Source organism: Nicrophorus vespilloides, unplaced genomic scaffold (genome assembly GCF_001412225.1).
Source record: "Nicrophorus vespilloides isolate i.1.1-1 unplaced genomic scaffold, Nicve_v1.0, whole genome shotgun sequence".
Taxonomy (NCBI): Eukaryota; Metazoa; Arthropoda; class Insecta; order Coleoptera; family Silphidae; genus Nicrophorus; species Nicrophorus vespilloides.
Window position 1 is genome coordinate 16,300 of NW_017096188.1, and position 17,173 is coordinate 33,472.

Here is a 17,173-nt window from a genome sequence, read left to right on the forward strand (position 1 = left end):
AAAATAAATATAAAAGAGTGCTAGTATCCACAGGGTAACAAAACTGTGTGTGTGTGTGGGTTGGGGTGGTTTTCACGAGGCGAGGATTTATGAAAATTGGGGTGATGCTCCGATATTATTTATAACAACGGGACTTTATATATTTTTACATTCGCTCGCAAAATTTATTTGTTTTATTTTTTTCTTGTCTTCGCCCTTGTATTTTTTATATATACCCTCGTTTGTTTTCTTTTTATTGTCATTATCATCTTTGTCGAGTAGGCGGCGTTACAACTTCATTTCAGTTAGGGGAAAAAAAACATAAGAAAAAAAAAACTGTGTGAATTTTGTTCGTTTTTTTTTGTTCGGATCGAAGGCAATACTCGCGCGAGTCACATATGTCTTTCCGGCCTAGACGAGATATTTGAGCACATTTTTATTTGTCGGGGAAAATTTCTCGTCGCATCTGCACCATATCCGCATTTACCCCTAGAGATGACGAAAAAGAACAAGAAAAAAGTAGAGAGAGACGAAAAGTAATCCCGAGAGAGGTCGTCACCTTTCCGCAGCAATTTGCGATAGAGTAGACTCGAAGTATGCACATTTTGCTGGTAAATGTAAATAATTTAGTTTCGTAAAACGATAACAGATGTCGCTTTGATAGTTTGGATATTTGCATTGTTTCTTAATGCAAACATTAATTTCGTAATGCAAACATTAATTTCGTAATGCAATAATAGATGTCGGCTCGATTTGTTAATGAATGAAGTAAGTCAATTATCAATAAAGCTGAAATATATTTCAAAATATTCTTGGTATCAATCGATTTTTACGATTACCGAAATGAATACATCGAACGTCGATATGAAGACGTATGAATATTCATGCGTATACATCAAAAATTTCGAATCGAAACCCGCCTTCCATTTCATCCCTCGTTTATTCTTTTTTTTTTGTTTGGTTGTCTCCCTGGAAACCCGTGACTCGAATAAAAAAAAGAACACAGCAAACTTATGAATATTTAATAGTGATAAAACAGGAGGAGAAAAAAAAGCGTATATGTATGAAGTTATGAATTTATAAAAAATGTGATGGAAAATGTTTTTTTTGCCGTAAAAAATTAACGCTGAGGTTTGAAAACTGCAGGACATTAGGATTTAGGGCTAATTTTTTTGTGGTTGTAATTTTTTTTATCAAATTATTGAAGAGTTTTGTTTACTATTCTCATAATCTCTGAAATAAAATTAAGTGCAGACTAGTGATTAAATTGCAATATTGTAGATTCGATTGAAACGCCATCTCGCGAGATTTTATATAATTATTTTGCATATTTGTACAGTTTATATCCAATGGAAAAAAAATCTTGATTGTTTATCTAATTATTTTTAATAAGTTTGTTATTTACTTATTATATACGGATAATAGATGTCACTTGTATCGAACATTTGTTAATTTCTTTGAATTCTATTACATTTTGATGCGAATTTGGTTTAATTTTACATTAACAGATGTCGCTTTTTAATTAAAGTAATAATAATGCTTAAATACGTTCGTTATTTGCAAATAATTGAATTCAGTTTCATAAAACGATAACAGATGTCAGGTTGTTTCAAAGTGATTTATATAAAGATTTAATTTGATAACAAGTCAACTTTGATACCTTCAAAGAAAGTTATGCTGTTGTTTTTTTTTGTTTGTTATTGAATTTTGTAATAATTAATGATTTAGTTTCATCTCCTCTAATAGATGTCGCGTTGATAGTTCTTAAGGAAAACCGTATAAATTGTGTCTTGAATTGATATATTGAAACTTTTCGCGAAGTTAAAGATTAACATACTTGTGTGGTTGGTATTGGTAATAGTTATTTGCTATAGAACTTAAAGTTGACATACTTTTAAGTAAAAGTTTTCGCGCCTCGGAGATGGACTTATTAGTGGTGAAGTAAAGTGGCGGCGCGAGGTATTTGTAAAAGTTTCGGAATGGATTTAAAAAAATAAAGATAAGTTAGCGAATCTCAGCTCAATTAGTTCACTAAAAGAAGTAGTTCGATCAAAACAAACGTTTCGTCAATTTCCATTAATAAGGTTGTCACTGCTCAAACAATTTTCAACTATAACTAGAAATTCCATCCGAGTTTGTAAAGATAAATATTGGATGATGTATGCGCGTCTGCGGTAATGTTAATTCTGGGAATACCGGAAGCGGCCGAGAACATGTATGTGTCTGTCTGCGTTATGTGCATTGGGGAAACCGAAGTTTCCGGTTTGTTTAAATCAACGCGGCCGGATCTTATCTCTGGAGATTTGACCGGCAGTTTGAGTTTGCATAAAGGGTTGCCACCATTATATCTCTCTCTGTCTCTCGTTTACTAAAACTCACTCCCCTTTACATCCCCGAATCGAAGCGCTAAATTTTCGAGACCAGTAATCCCCGTATAAATCTGCGAAGACGTCTCATTAATAATTCATTTATCGAAGGAAATATAAGAAAGAAAAGAAAAAAACAGCAAGAAGAAAAGATGTAATAAAGTTGAAGGAAAGAAGTCGAAGTTAGGCGGAATTAGTGGCTTCATCCATCGATTCGGCTTCAGGTAGTTTAGTTTGCGAGAAAGGGAATTGAGTGCAGCTGAAAAGAAAGTTTTTTTTGTTGTTGTCGGTCCCTTAGGGAAACATATTTTTTTCGTTCCCTTAAAACTTAACAGGATAACAATTTGTAGTTGTTCACTTAAACGCTAAATTTGATTTTTTTTTATCGATTTCTGTTTTGTATTATTCATTTGGGTTTCGGGTTTCGGACCACTAAAACGTCTTAAATAATAAGGGCTCTCAGGTAAAGAAATGAATGAATGAATAAATAAAATGGGGTAGAGACAAGTTGCCCTTATTGAGACAAATCGTTGTACAAGGTTGAAGTTTAGGCGTGATCTATTTGGAGAACAATAAGGAATACGTTTAGCACGTTGAGCGGAGATAGAGCGTTCAATTTTTAATGAGACTCTCGGTGGAAATAGGTGAATTCGATCGCTGCGCCATCTCGGGACTTTGGAAGTTATTACTTTGTAATATTTATGAGAACATTAAAAAGAAATCAATTGCAGTGAGTTGTTTATAAAAAAAAAAATTATTTTCATAGATTTATAGTGGAAGTAAATTAATTTGATTGTAGCGCCATCTCATTTGTTATTCAATCAATTGCATTTGTATTAAGTGAAATTGGACAAATTCGATTTTGACATTTTGTTAGTCCATTAGTAAAGTGGAAAATTCGATCGTTGCGCCATCTCGGGACTTTGGCAGTTATTACTTTGTAATATTTATGAGAACATTAAAAAGTAATCAATTGCAGTGAGTTGTTTATACAAAAAAACAAATTTATTTTCATAGATTTATAGTGGAAGTATATTAATTTGATTGTAGCGCCATCTCATTTGTTATTGAATCAATTGTATTTGTATTAAGTGAAATTGGACAAATTCGATTTTGGCATTTTTTTAGTCCATTAGTAAAGTGGGAAATTAACGTTGATTGGAAACTTTACAGTGGAAATAAGCGAATTCGATCGCTGCGCCATCTAGGGACTTTGGCAATTATTACTTTCTAATATTTATGAGAACATTGAAAAGAAATCAATTGCAGTGAATTGTTTATATAAAAAAAACAAACTTATTTTCATATATTTATAGTGGAAGTAAATTAATTTGATTGTAGCGCCATCTCATTTGTTAATGAATCAATTGCATTTGTATTTAGTGAAATTGGACAAATTCGATTTTGACATTTTGTTAGTCCATTAGTAAAGTGGAAAATTAACTTTGATTGGAAACTTTACAGTGGAAATAAGCGAATTCGATCGCTGCGCCATCTCGGGACTTTGGCAGTTATTGCTTTCTAATATTTATGAGAACATTAAAAAGAAATCAATTGCAGTGAATTGTGTTTATATAAAAAAAACAAACTTATTTTCATAGATTTATAGTGGAAGTATATTAATTTGATTGTAGCGCCATCTCATTTGTTATTGAATCAATTGTATTTGTATTAAGTGAAATTGGACAAATTCGATTTTGGCATTTTTTTAGTCCATTAGTAAAGTGGGAAATTAACTTTGATTGGAAACTTTACGGTGGAAATAAGCGAATTCGATCGCTGCGCCATCTAGGGACTTTGGCAGTTATTACTTTCTAATATTTATGAGAACATTAAAAAGAAATCAATTGCAGTGATTTGTTTATATAAAAAAAAAACAAACTTATTTTCATAGATTTATAGTGGAAGTAAATTAATTTGATTGTAGCGCCATCTCATTTGTTATTGAATCAATTGCATGTGTATAAAGTGAAATTGGACAAATTCGATTTTGGCATTTTTTTAGTCCATTAGTAAAGTGGGAAATTAACTTTAATTGGAAACTTTACGGTGGAAATAAGTGAATTCGATCGCTGCGCCATCTCGGGACTTTATTTATTTTCATAGATTTATAACGGAAGTAAATTAATTTGATTGTAGCGCCATCTCATTTGTTATTGAATCAATTGCATTTGTATTAAGTGAAATTGGACAAATTCGATTTTGGCAATTTTTTTAGTCCATTCAATTTAATTGATTTACGGTGGAAAAAGGCTAATTCGATGGTAGCGCCATCTCTTATTTCATGTAATATTACAATTTTTAAAAATGTATACTATTCTCTTCATCATTTTGGTTATGAAATATTAGCTTAAAATGATTATTACCAATAAAAATATTAAGATGGCGCTGCAATCTTTTCACTATAAATCTACAAAAAAAATCCTCTAGAGTCGAATTTAGTTATTTCTTCTATAAATTTAATAAAATTGAATCAATTTATATTTGCATTGTCGTGTATCTTTTTCAAAATTATAATACTAGATAAAATAAGAGATGGCGCTGCAATCCAATTTATTTATTTCTTTTATAAAATGGGAGTATTTTTCAAATTCTACTTAAATTACACTAATTATGTACGTTTAACAAATATTTTCGAAATTATAATACTCATTAAGATATGAGATGGCGCTACAATCGAATTTACGTATTTCTTCAATAATTTTAACAACATTCAATTAAGTACGTTTAAGAAATATTTTCCAAATTATAATACTCATTAAGATATGAGATGGCGCTACAATCGAATTTACTTATTTCTTCAATAAATTTAACAAAATTCAATTAAGTACTTTTAACAAATATTTTTATAATTATAATACTCATTAAGGTATAAGATGGCGCTACAATCGAATTTATTTATTTCTTCAATAAATCTAACGAAATTCAAATTCTACTTAAATTACACTAATTAAGTACGTTTAACAAATATTTTCGAAATTATAATACTCATTAAGATATGAGATGGCGCTACAATCGAATTTGCTTAGTAACGTTCTGATAATTATGATATTATTCCTCCTTTTAGCAATTCTGCAATTAAATGAAATTGATTCGATCGGAAAACTTTTCCGCTTTTCCTCCAAATCCCGAGAATCGAAAAAGCACTCTTGTCCCTCGTGTTGTTTAATGGAAAGTTTATTTTTTGCTCCCCCATTTTGACCAGACATATTAAATTAACTTTCGCAAAGTTCCCTTTACCACCGCAAAGGGAGCGCTCATAAAATATTGTTCGATATATCAATTTCAACGCGTTTTTTCTCTTCACTTCTCCTTTCACTTTTCTTTACTTTTTATTAAACGCGGATCAAAAAAACCCTTCATTAACAGTCTTCCAATTCTTTCTCTCTTTTCATACTCATTCATTCATTCTACTTTTTTTTTATTTAACTTCTTTTTGAACGGAAATCGCATTCGCCCTTAATGGAATTCAATATTGGATTTGCGGAAAAGTGACTTTTCAACCTTCCATTTTCACTGCCGCTTTTGTGTGCCGCTGCCACCTTTGATCTCATTTTTCGTTATTTTTCTTCCGCGATTCGTCGGAACGTTGAAAAACGTTCCAAAGCGATAACAAACAACAACAACAGCAAGAAGAAATGTTGAATAAGAGAAAGAATGTCCATTGTATGCAAATACCGGTGAGTGTGTGCGGTTTTGCAAACGTTTTGCTCCGGATCAAAAATAAAAAAAAACAAATGCAAATATAAAGTTTTTGGCACACTTGAACTAAATAATAATTATTTGCTTTTATTTTTTTCATTCATCATCATCAAAAGATTTCTGTTTTCCTCTCCTCTTCGTGGATTATTCTTTCATTTTTTTTGTTTATTTTTTTTTGGGAATTCGTTAATAAATCCACGGATGAAAGCGCGCTTTTGTTTTGCACTCGTTTCATATATATTTTTTTTTCGCGTAGGCTATAAATTTTAATTCAATTGTTCTTTGATGATTTACGCGTTGCCTCCGCACTACAATAATCCCACACACAAAAAAAAACAAAACAAACGCAACAAAAGAAGATCATTTGAACCGCACCAAATTCAGTTAATTATTATTGTTTTGTAATGGAGGTATATCAATGAAAAATATTTAAACGCCATCTGTTGGTTTTTTTCAAAATAATATCAACTTTTAAGATCTTGAAACATAATTATCTTAGTTATCAATATAATATTGAGATGGCGCTGCAATCAAATTTAGTTATTTCTTTCATAAATTTAATGAAATTCATTCGATTTACATTACAGTGATTAAGTATGTATTTCAAGAATTTGTTGTATCCAACCACTAAGTTTGGGTACCAAACCTATAAGAAGCAATATCAAGAATAGACGCGTCTTCTCAAAACCGTGCGTTATTCCTCAAACTCCCTCCCAACCCGTCCGTATTATTAAGAATTAACTTCGTAAATACAATCAGTATTAGGAAGTAGTCTCAGTAAAATTTTTAAAGATGAACATAGTCTTATAAGAATCTTAATATGATGAGCATAGATAAATCTTAAATCGACAAAGTAACAAATAAAGTTATGTAATAAAGACAATATTCCACGGTGTCCAGAATTCCATCCTTGGGACATAACACATTTACGAAATTATAATAGCCAATAAGATGAGAGATGGCGCTACAATCGAATTTATTAATTTCTATAAATACAACAAAATTAATTCTAGTTAAATTATCAAACATTTACGAAATTATAATACTCATTAAGATATGAGATGGTGCTACAATCGAATTTACTTATTTTTTCTATAAATTTAATAAAACTGAATGAATTTGCATTGTCGTTTTTTTTTTCAAAATTATAATACTAGATGAAATAAGAGATGGCGGTGCAAACGAATTTATTTATGTCTTCTATAAATCTAACGACATTCAAATTCTACTTAAATTAAACTAATTAAGTACATTTAACAAATATTTTCCAAATTATAATACTCATTGAAATATGAGATGGCGCTGCAATCGAATTTATTAATTTCTATAAATACAACAAAATTCATTCTAGTTAAATTATCAAACATTTACGAAATTATAATACTCATTAAGATATGAGATGGCGTGACAATCGAATTACTTATTTCTTCTATAAATTTAATAAAATTGAATGAATTTGCATTGACGTTTTTTTTTTCAAAATTATAATACTAGATGAAATAAGAGATGGCGGTGCAAACGAATTTATTTATGTCTTCTATAAATCTAACGAAATTCAAATTCTACTTAAAATACACTAATTAAGTTTATTTAATAAATATTTTCCAAATTAAAATATGAGATGGCGCTACAATCGAATTTATTTATTTCTTCAATAAATCTAACGAAATTCAAATTCTACTTAAATTACACTAATTATGTACGTTTATCAAATATTTTTGAAATTATAATACTCATTAAGATATGAGACAAAAGAAGATCATTTGAACCACACCAAATTCAGTTAATTATTATTGTTTTGTAATGGACGTACATTAATGAAAAATATTTAAGCGCCATCTGTTGGATTTTTTTATTAATAATTACAATTTGATTACGCTTTTAAGATCTTGAAACATAATTCTCTTAGTTATCAATATAATATTGAGATGGCGCTGCAATCAAATTTAGTTATTTCTTTCATAAATTTAATGAAATTTATTCTATTGAAATTACAGTGATTGAGTATGTATTTCAAGCATTTTTTGAGTCCAACCACTAAGTTTGGGTACCACTGAGGACAAATATGAACAAGACAGATCCTACGGAGAACAGTAACCTGAAGCGGAGTGTCTTCTCAAAACGTGCCTTACTCCTCAAACTCCCACCCCGTCCATATTAATAAGAATTAACTTTGTAAGTACAATAAGTATTTAGTAGTAGTCTCAGTAAAACCTTTAAAGATAAACATAGTCTTATAAGAATCTTAATATGAGCATAGTCTCACATGAAAGTAACAAATAAAGTTATGTAAAACCAAAAGACAACACCAGACAATATTCCAATGTGTCCAGAATTCCATCCCTGGGACATAACACATTTACGAAATTATAATAGCCAATAAGATTAGAGATGGCGCTACAATCGAATTTATTAATTTCTAAATACAACAAAATTCATTCTAGTTAAATTATCAAACATTTACGAAATTATAATACTCATTAAGATATGAGATGGCGTGACAATCGAATTCACTTATTTCCATTGTAAATCTAATACAATTAATTCCATTTAGGTAAAGCAAATTGTAATTTGACATAAGACAATAGATGGCGCAAACTGTGAGTGAGGGGGGTGAGGGTGTGAGGATCGGTTTCGGAGGGCAGTGTAAATTCTGTCTGGAGCAGCTGTTTATACATTATTAATAGGCCGTCTCCGTGTTCGGCAATTCCATCAAAACATCCCCTCCGACCGGATGCATAATACAAATTGCCGGCTGCAGCAGCGATTTGCGAAATTAAGAGTAAAATTTCGAGCATGCAGCAGCCAACCAACATCCGTTCCATCCTCACTCGAAGAAGCAGCACCAAACTCCCGTCTTCCTCTCTCTCAACACCCTCTTTCGTCGAAACTCATTGTCTCGGGTCGTCGCTTGAAAGCCTTCAAAATTAAATTCTACGTCCACATAAACAACTACACACACACACCCCAAAACACGGTAATTCCGGTGAAATACTGCGACACATAGCGCACGTAGACGTAGGGAGAGAGGTGATGTAATTGCAGCACTAAAACTACCCTCTAAATAATATGATATAAGCATGCTTGTGATGATGTTACTTTCGCGAAAATAATACGGATAAATGAGACAAATAATAAATATCCATTATAGACTAAATGGATACAAGTTTTAAATCTTCATTAAGAGAGGTGGAAAAAAACACATTTTTTTTTTGAAGAAACGCATCGAGAAGGGAGCAAAACAAATTTTTCCTTTTCTTTTGAATTCACCAAAGAAGGCGTCCTTCAAAGCGGTCCATCGAATTACGCCCAGACATTGTATTTGAATTTCCTTTGTGCATTTTCCCTCTCAAAAGTTTTTCTTCTTCGCTGTCGTAATTGAAGTGCACACCGTTCTGCGACATTCCTACGTTTTCCTTCAGAAGAAAATGTTTTCTTTTCTTTTCCATTGCGCGCATTTCAAAGGCACAACAATAAACCGAATCGAATTATCGGTTTTGCGGCGACCGAAAGCGCAGTGCGGCAACGCTGCGTTTCTTTCTTTTTGTTGTATGTCATTCAATAAATGTACATGTGATTATTTGCATTTCGATTTCCGTATTTGAAATGTACATCGATTTTAGAAATTGCAATTTAGCAAGTAATTAATTATGATTTTCCAATGAGATAGATGGCGCTTGCGCAGCAAGCTTATGCAATATGCGTTGCGTGCGTGCTTGTAACGAAATTATATGTTTTTAGGTGGGGGGATGGTAGTGAAACAGAGGCTTTGAATTAAATTTAAATTGCATTCGGCAATTAATGCTGCGGCAGTATCGAAGCCGGATGGATTATGAATTGGAAAAGTCTTTCCGGCTGCGGCTGCGGTTAATTGGAAATTGTTTGGTGGCTGGAGAACCGCTCTCTCGGTTACATCAAAGCCGCCGCCCTCGACAATTTGTAAAACTAATCGAATTATAAAGTTTCCCCTTTACAATACACACAACCAGACGCACACTTGTATGTATGTATGTATGCATACATACGTACGTACACGCAAGCAACATCCGATGGTCTCGCTTTCATATTGTTGTTTCAATGAAGCAAATTGGATTGAAATTATGCGGTTCGCATGTGAGTGTGTGCAAACGCAATTATCGTCTCCGCTTTTAAATTGGAGCGATGCGGTGCACGAACTAATCATGCACATCGTTTGATCTGCAACCACGTTCACATCCATCCCCAAAAAGAAAATGTAGGCAACTATAATTGTTTACGACAAATACGATATGCACGTAGGACAAATGTAATCTACACCTGTTTGTATTATCGTATTTGTTTTAATTAACAATCAAACGCGTTGCGCTGTTGACATTTAACACTCTATTGTTTTTGTTTTGTTTATATAAAGCTTCGTTGTCATGGTTAAATAACGATATTTACAATTTATCAAAATTTTACTTTTCGAACTTAGTGGGAAAAGTTACAAGAATTGTTTAGATTTATAGGTTACTTTTTTTTACTTGATGCCAATAAATCTAAACTTTCTAATAACTGTGCAGGTGTAATGTTAACTTGTTAATTAAATACGCGATGATGAATGGTTTAAACTAACGAAACGTCATCTATCGGTGCGTAATCAATCTTAATTATCCGAATCGGTTTGTTTTTGGTGTGCAAAGGGTTGCCGATGAAAAGAGGTAGGAGAAGGTAATGAAATTACGTCATTGGCCATTTGTTCGAGCGTCTGCGGGGTTGCATAGTTTTGCGAATAGTTCGAGGGGTTGAAGTAAAACGAGCTATTCCGTCGCAGCCGCCGGCGATCGCCTTTTACCCCAATTAATCGCATGAATTGTTACGTTCGTTTATTATTTTTTCTATTGTTTCTTCTTCCTCTCCCACGTACGTAAAGATAACGCAGTTTTTGCAGTAAACCACGAATTTATCTACTCTCTTTTTTTGTTTGTTGTTTATTTTGCAAATAGTTTCGTAACGAACATGATTTTGCTGGAAACTAATAAAATTCATATGAATCCGCCGTATAAGTATAAAACGTACCCAATTCGAGCGCGGTTTTCCTTCCCTCCGGTTATTCGTTCTGGGATTTTGGAGATACGCAATGAAATATGCAGGACCGTTGCGGGACGTGAAATATTGAAACGATTACGGGTGTATTATGATTATTATTATGGCATCATCCGTTCACTTTTTTCTTTATAAAAATCCTTGAATTCTACTGCATTTTAACAATAACAACAACAAAAACTAAAGGATTTTCTTACAGCTTGGCGCATCCACCAATTTAATTGACCAATTTATTGTTGAACATACTTTTTTCTTTTCAATTTCATTTTATTTACTTTTGTTGAAAAAAATCATTTGAATTATAACAAATTTATTGCAATTTTCAATTATTTTAACTTTCTTTAGTTTATTTTGATCTAAATTTTGATGGGCGAGCGTAGCGAGTCCCGAAAAGCGACAATAGTTTTATACTAAATAGAGTATTTGAAGATGAAATTGCCTTTCAGGACTCGCTTCGCTCGCCCATCATAAAATAGAAATAAACTAAAAAATAATTGAAGTGAAACAATGGAATTTGAAAAGCTGTTGAAGTCCTTAAAACTTACATAACTAGTTTCAAATTTATTTTGATATAAGTTCCGAATATTCTTACTGAATATAAGAACTTAAACTTTTTTCAGATCTTGAATTAACTTCCCGAAAATCTTGACTACAGTTGCCTTTCAGGACTCTCTTCGCTCGCCCATCAAAATCTCTTACAAAAAAAGGATATATTTCTATACAAATCTTTAGCATATATAAGCACACAAAAGTTTCAATTACTTTTATCAAGTAATGAAATCGTCATCAAGATCTTCAATAATAGAAGAAGTTTCTTACAGTCACATTTAAGAGTTGTTTTATGCTATCTTCTAAAATTCGCATCGAATATTGAAAGAAACAATAAGTTCAATATTTCCTTAATTTTGAAGACTTTGAACAACCAAAAAAAACTTACATTAATACAAATGAAAAAAAAATACCCATATCAGAATCATAAAATAAAATCTTATTTGAACAATTATTATTACTGAATTTAAACTAGACATATTTATGATTTTATAGGATAATGTATTCATTATTTATGTACATACAGATATGATTATCAATAATTCCTTTAATTGCAGCAAAATCACGTAACATTTCGTTTGTTTTTGATGGGCGAGCGAAGCGAGTCCTGAAAGGCAACTGTAGTCTTGAAAATTTTGGTCTTGTACTATAAAAAGAAGAATTTCTTGTCTACTATAATCACTAGGTACATTTGTATCAAAATGAAATTTTCAGAAATGAAAGTGAAGCGATTTTTCAAAATTGCAATTGCCATTCAGGACTCGCTTCGCGAGCCCATCAACTTCTCTTAAACAACAAATGAATACATTACCATTTCTTTATAACTTTTTCATTTGCTGAAAGGCAACTGTAGTCTTGAAAATTTGATAAGTAGTTCTATACTAAACAGAGTATTTTAAGATGCAATTGCTTTTCATAAACTAGCAATAAACTAAAAAATAAGTGAAGTGCAACAAATGAAATTGAAAGTTAACTTGATGGGTGATCGAAGCGTGTCCTGAAAAAGGACAGTAGTTCTATACTAAGTAGAATATTTGAAGATTCAATTGCCTTCCTTGATATTAGATTTTTTGTAAAATAAACTTGATAATAGTTCAAATTTCTTCAGAATTGATGACTTCAGTATAATATCTTATTAAATTGTACCATTTCAAGTCTTTTGGTTTTTGAATCAATGCTTCGACTCATTGATTCCTCGCTTCTCTCTCTTCAATAAATCACACACATTACACATAGGACAACGACGGAAACGTCCTCTTCTTTCTCTCGCGGAATTTATTTACGTTCAAAACCCCGTTTTTCCCTCAATTCCCTTCATCTATCTCTCTCTCTCATTCACTCCATTCTACGTATTTCATTTCGTTTCATCTCAGGTCCAAAAATGGGATCTTCCCCTCGGGGTCTTATTTACCTTCGCCCACTAATAAATCCCCTTTCTACATTTACGGACTGCAGATTCCACTCTTCCACGATTTTCCCTTCGTATATATTTTTTTCTTCTTCTATCTCTCCACTCTCTCGTCTTTCCCTCATCCCATTCCCTTCTTTATAACAAATCTCCCTTGTAAGTGGACGCGCCCCCTCGAGCATTTTTGCAATAAATCCAATCCAATTACCCATCCAAAACCCTACCAAAAAAAAAAATATTTAGAGAGAGAGAAAGATTCGAACTCTTTTCGTAAACTAATTTCATAACTTCGCAAAACTCCAGCGATTAATCAAACGAAATCCGAATGAAAGAAGCACGCACCAAGACTCAGCGTAATCCGAAAAATCATTGATTATTGTTTATATATAATATTTAAACAATGGTAATTTGGTTGCATAAAAATTTCATTAATGTCCACTCAACAATATTTAAAATCTAATTGGAATATTAAAATTGTAATGTTATAAATTGGTTTGTGTATATTAAATTAGCTAGGGGGAGAATTAGTGTTTGTATCTATATCTATATAGATTCGTAATGTAGTGAGAATGTTCGTGGGATTAAACCGAGCAAAAACCCTTAATTTCGCAACGGAATGAACGTAATTACCAAAAATTACACGCATCGTTTGATGTACACACAGTTTCCACAGAGTCGATTTTAATTAACTGCTCTCGTTTTGCACGTTATAATTTTGGTCTTGTACTATAAAAAGAAGAATTTCTTATCTACTATAATCACTAGGTACATTTGTATCAAAATGAAATTTTCAGTAAAGAAAGTGAAGCGATTTTTCAAAATTGCAATTGCCTTTCAGGACTCGCTTCGCTCGCCCATCAACTTCTCTTAAACAACAAATCAATACATTACCATTTCTTTATAACTTTTTCATTTGCTGGGCGAATCCTGAAAAGGGTTTAAATTATTGTATTCGTATGACTACAGTCGTCTTTCAGGACTCGCTTCGCTCGCCCATCAAAACATTATTTTTAAATCATATTAATTCTAACAAAAAAAAATTGATAAACAAAAACTATGTGGTTATTACAATACATGGAAAGAACGTTCACAATAAATGAACTAATAGTAAATTTAAATTATGTTTGATTAATGAAATTAATTAAATTACAAATACTAATTATAAATATTGTATTGCAATGCGAAACAAACTGTTCCATGAAAAAAAAAAGTAGTATGTAAATTGCGAATTCGGCAAATGTTTACAGTAAATTTAATTAAATCGAACTCGATAATTGTGTTTCACGTGATCGGATTGGAAATGCGCGAGTTGTTGTTATTGTTTGTCGAAGTTTGAACAGAGAGAGAGAGAGAAAAAGAGGGATGAGTGAGTGAGTGAATTTCTTCAATTCGCATTTCCTAAACGAAATTTCCCTTAATTCCTTTTGGTTTCGGGTAAATAATTCTGCGGCGACAAAACCGGAACTTTCTCCTCGTCCGTCAAACGCAATTAACGCGCTTGAAAATGTTTGGAAAGTGGAGAGAAAAGTTTTTAATTTTTTTTTTGGGGGTAAAGTTCGAAATCGATTCGATTCGTTTTAATTATCGCATCACCATTGAAATTAAGCTACAAACAGAAGAAAAAAAAATGATGAGGAAAAAGTTAATAAAGTTTTAATTTCGGGCTAGGTTTTAATAAACAAGATGTCAACTTACTGATATGTTATTTTTGTATGTTGGTCACTACTAAATGTGTAATTTAGATGTTCTAAAAAGTATTTAGTGCAGGATACAATGTGTGAATCTAACGAATAGTAACTAATTGCAAAAGTTTATAGTTGCCTTTCAGGACTCGCTTCGCTCGCCCATCATAATCAATTATATAATCAAATATTAACAATATGAAACAATATCTGATAATTATCGTATTATTGTAGCGAAGCGAGTCCTGAAAACGATCTACATTTTTGTATTTGTTAATGTCAAAAATTTCAAGTCTCACAATTAAAACGCGCACAAAAGTAATCTAAAAAAACAACGTTTTTCTCCTGAAGTTGATAGAAACGGAAATGATGTATAAATATATCCAAAAACTGAAATATTCTTCGCTTTTGTTATGCTCGAAATAATACTATTTACGCAAGAATGAAACTTACAAAAACAAAAAAAAACATTTGCATTCTCGCTGAAACAATTTCATTTTTGTTCATCTGTTTCCGTTGTTTTCACGCAAAATTATACATTCGCATCGTCCCATTTTCGCTAGCTCGCTGACAAAAAAAAATAAAAATATAAAGGCGGCTGCATTCTTTCGCAACTTGAAATATTGGACAGTCGCGACTCGTTCGTATTTTGTTTGTAATTTTAGTATTTTCATTTTTTTCAAGTTGGTAAATGTTGTTTTCACAGTGTTTCTAAAACAATTTTTGTTGTTGTTGTTGTTGCAGATGATGAGGCGGCCTCGGTGAGCGGTATCATAACCTCGAACGGGTTATTCGATGGGGTCGTTTCGACGCGTCTGGACGACTTCTACATAGAGCCGTTGTCCAGGTACCTGGAAAACGGTAGAAATCGCTCGGACGCTATTCACTCTATAGTCTACAAAGCGTCGGACGTGGATAGACCGGATGCGAGCGAAACCGGATGCGCTTCGGAGAAGCTTCGAAGATCGCGGAGATGGCTTCTTCAGGCGGAAGCGAAACATCCACAAGACGAGGCCTCTCACTACTGGCATCCCAACATCCGCACTCGTCATCCGTCCTTCGACTTGAACACTCCGTACAATCAGCCGATCGATGAGGATCTGATAGACATTACTCCGAACCGGACGTTCACCGACGTTTCCGGTTTGATCTTCAGAAACGTCAACAAACGCGCCGCCATCGATCCGAAAAAAACGACATGCATGCTTTACCTTCAAGCAGATCATCAATTCTTCCAAAAGTATGGAACCGAGGAGGCCTGCATCGAGGTGATGACGAGGCACGTGCAGAGGGTCAACTCCATCTACAAAAACACAGGTGAACTACATGAAACAATCCCACTAGTCGTGTTCTTTCCCCTATTTTATGTTGTGTAAAGAGGGGAGACACGAAATTAAATATCAACAAAACAGAAATAGGGGAGGCGCTGATTGATTTAGTACTCTTAACAAAGTGTTTTTTTTTGTTTTGTTATTCGTAACTAGGGGATATTTCTAATAGGTTTTTTTTTTTCGCTCAGACTTCAATCAGGACGGAAAACCGGATAACATCACGTTCATGGTGAAGAGGATCAAAGTTCACACGACCGAAGCGGTTAAGGATCCTCTGTACAGGTTTCCCAACAACTACGGAGTCGAAAAATTCCTCGAGCTTTTTTCTGGTAAGCGAAACTTAGAAATAACTTAATATGATGAAAGAGCGTTTCACCCCAAAATAAAGTTGGTACGAAACGTTTGTCAACAACAAAAAACACTAACAAACAAAACATGCGCGAGACAAAGGAGAGGTTATGTCGGAAATTTGGCTGTAACAAACGAACGATGACAAAAGCTTTGTAACCGGTTGGCTCTTGTTTCCGGTATGATAATTTGTATAGGCAACTACAATCACACTTTTCCGTTCGTAATGAGTATAATTGCAAATATATAGGCAACTGTAATCACAGATTTGTAACGAAAGTAACATATATCAAAAAGGCAACAAATTCAATAAAATAATACATGAAATGGAATAAACTCGTCCGTGTATTTTTTGTCCCTGAAAACTTCTATATATTGTCGCATTTTTACTGCTATCTCGCTCCTTTTTTACGACACGTTTGTTCTAGATCTTTTTTTTGAAACACTTGTTACGCACATAAAACTCCGTGAAACTCTATTTTTAAGGGTCAAAACTCCGGCAGCAGCTTTCCCATTTTTATAATCAAACGAAAGAAAGAAGGAGAAAATCTCATAAAAAAAAGGAAAATCAATTTATAAAAATGCTACTGCAAAAACAACTGTGTAGCTGTCATGTTTACTTGACATTTGACATATATACTTAACCTTTAATTTTATAAGGTTTCTTATTCAATATAAATAGTTTTCAATATAATTAATATGATGAAAGAACGTTTCTCCCCAAAATAAAGTTGGTACGAAACG

General features: G+C 32.7%; 1 protein-coding gene across 1 annotated transcript in view; it reads left to right on the top strand.

The window, feature by feature from the left end:
• The window catches only part of LOC108569959 (disintegrin and metalloproteinase domain-containing protein 10-like), a gene marked incomplete at its 5' end in the record, with an annotated part of 31,148 nt that extends 14,607 nt beyond the window's left edge, over positions 1-16,541 (top strand). Inside the window, 2 exons of the mRNA XM_017931746.1 lie at positions 15,495-16,067; positions 16,270-16,541. Coding sequence (XP_017787235.1) covers positions 15,495-16,067; positions 16,270-16,436 — 740 coding nt within the window. The remainder of the gene's footprint in view (positions 1-15,494; positions 16,068-16,269) is intronic.
• Positions 16,542-17,173: the final 632 nt, after the last annotated feature.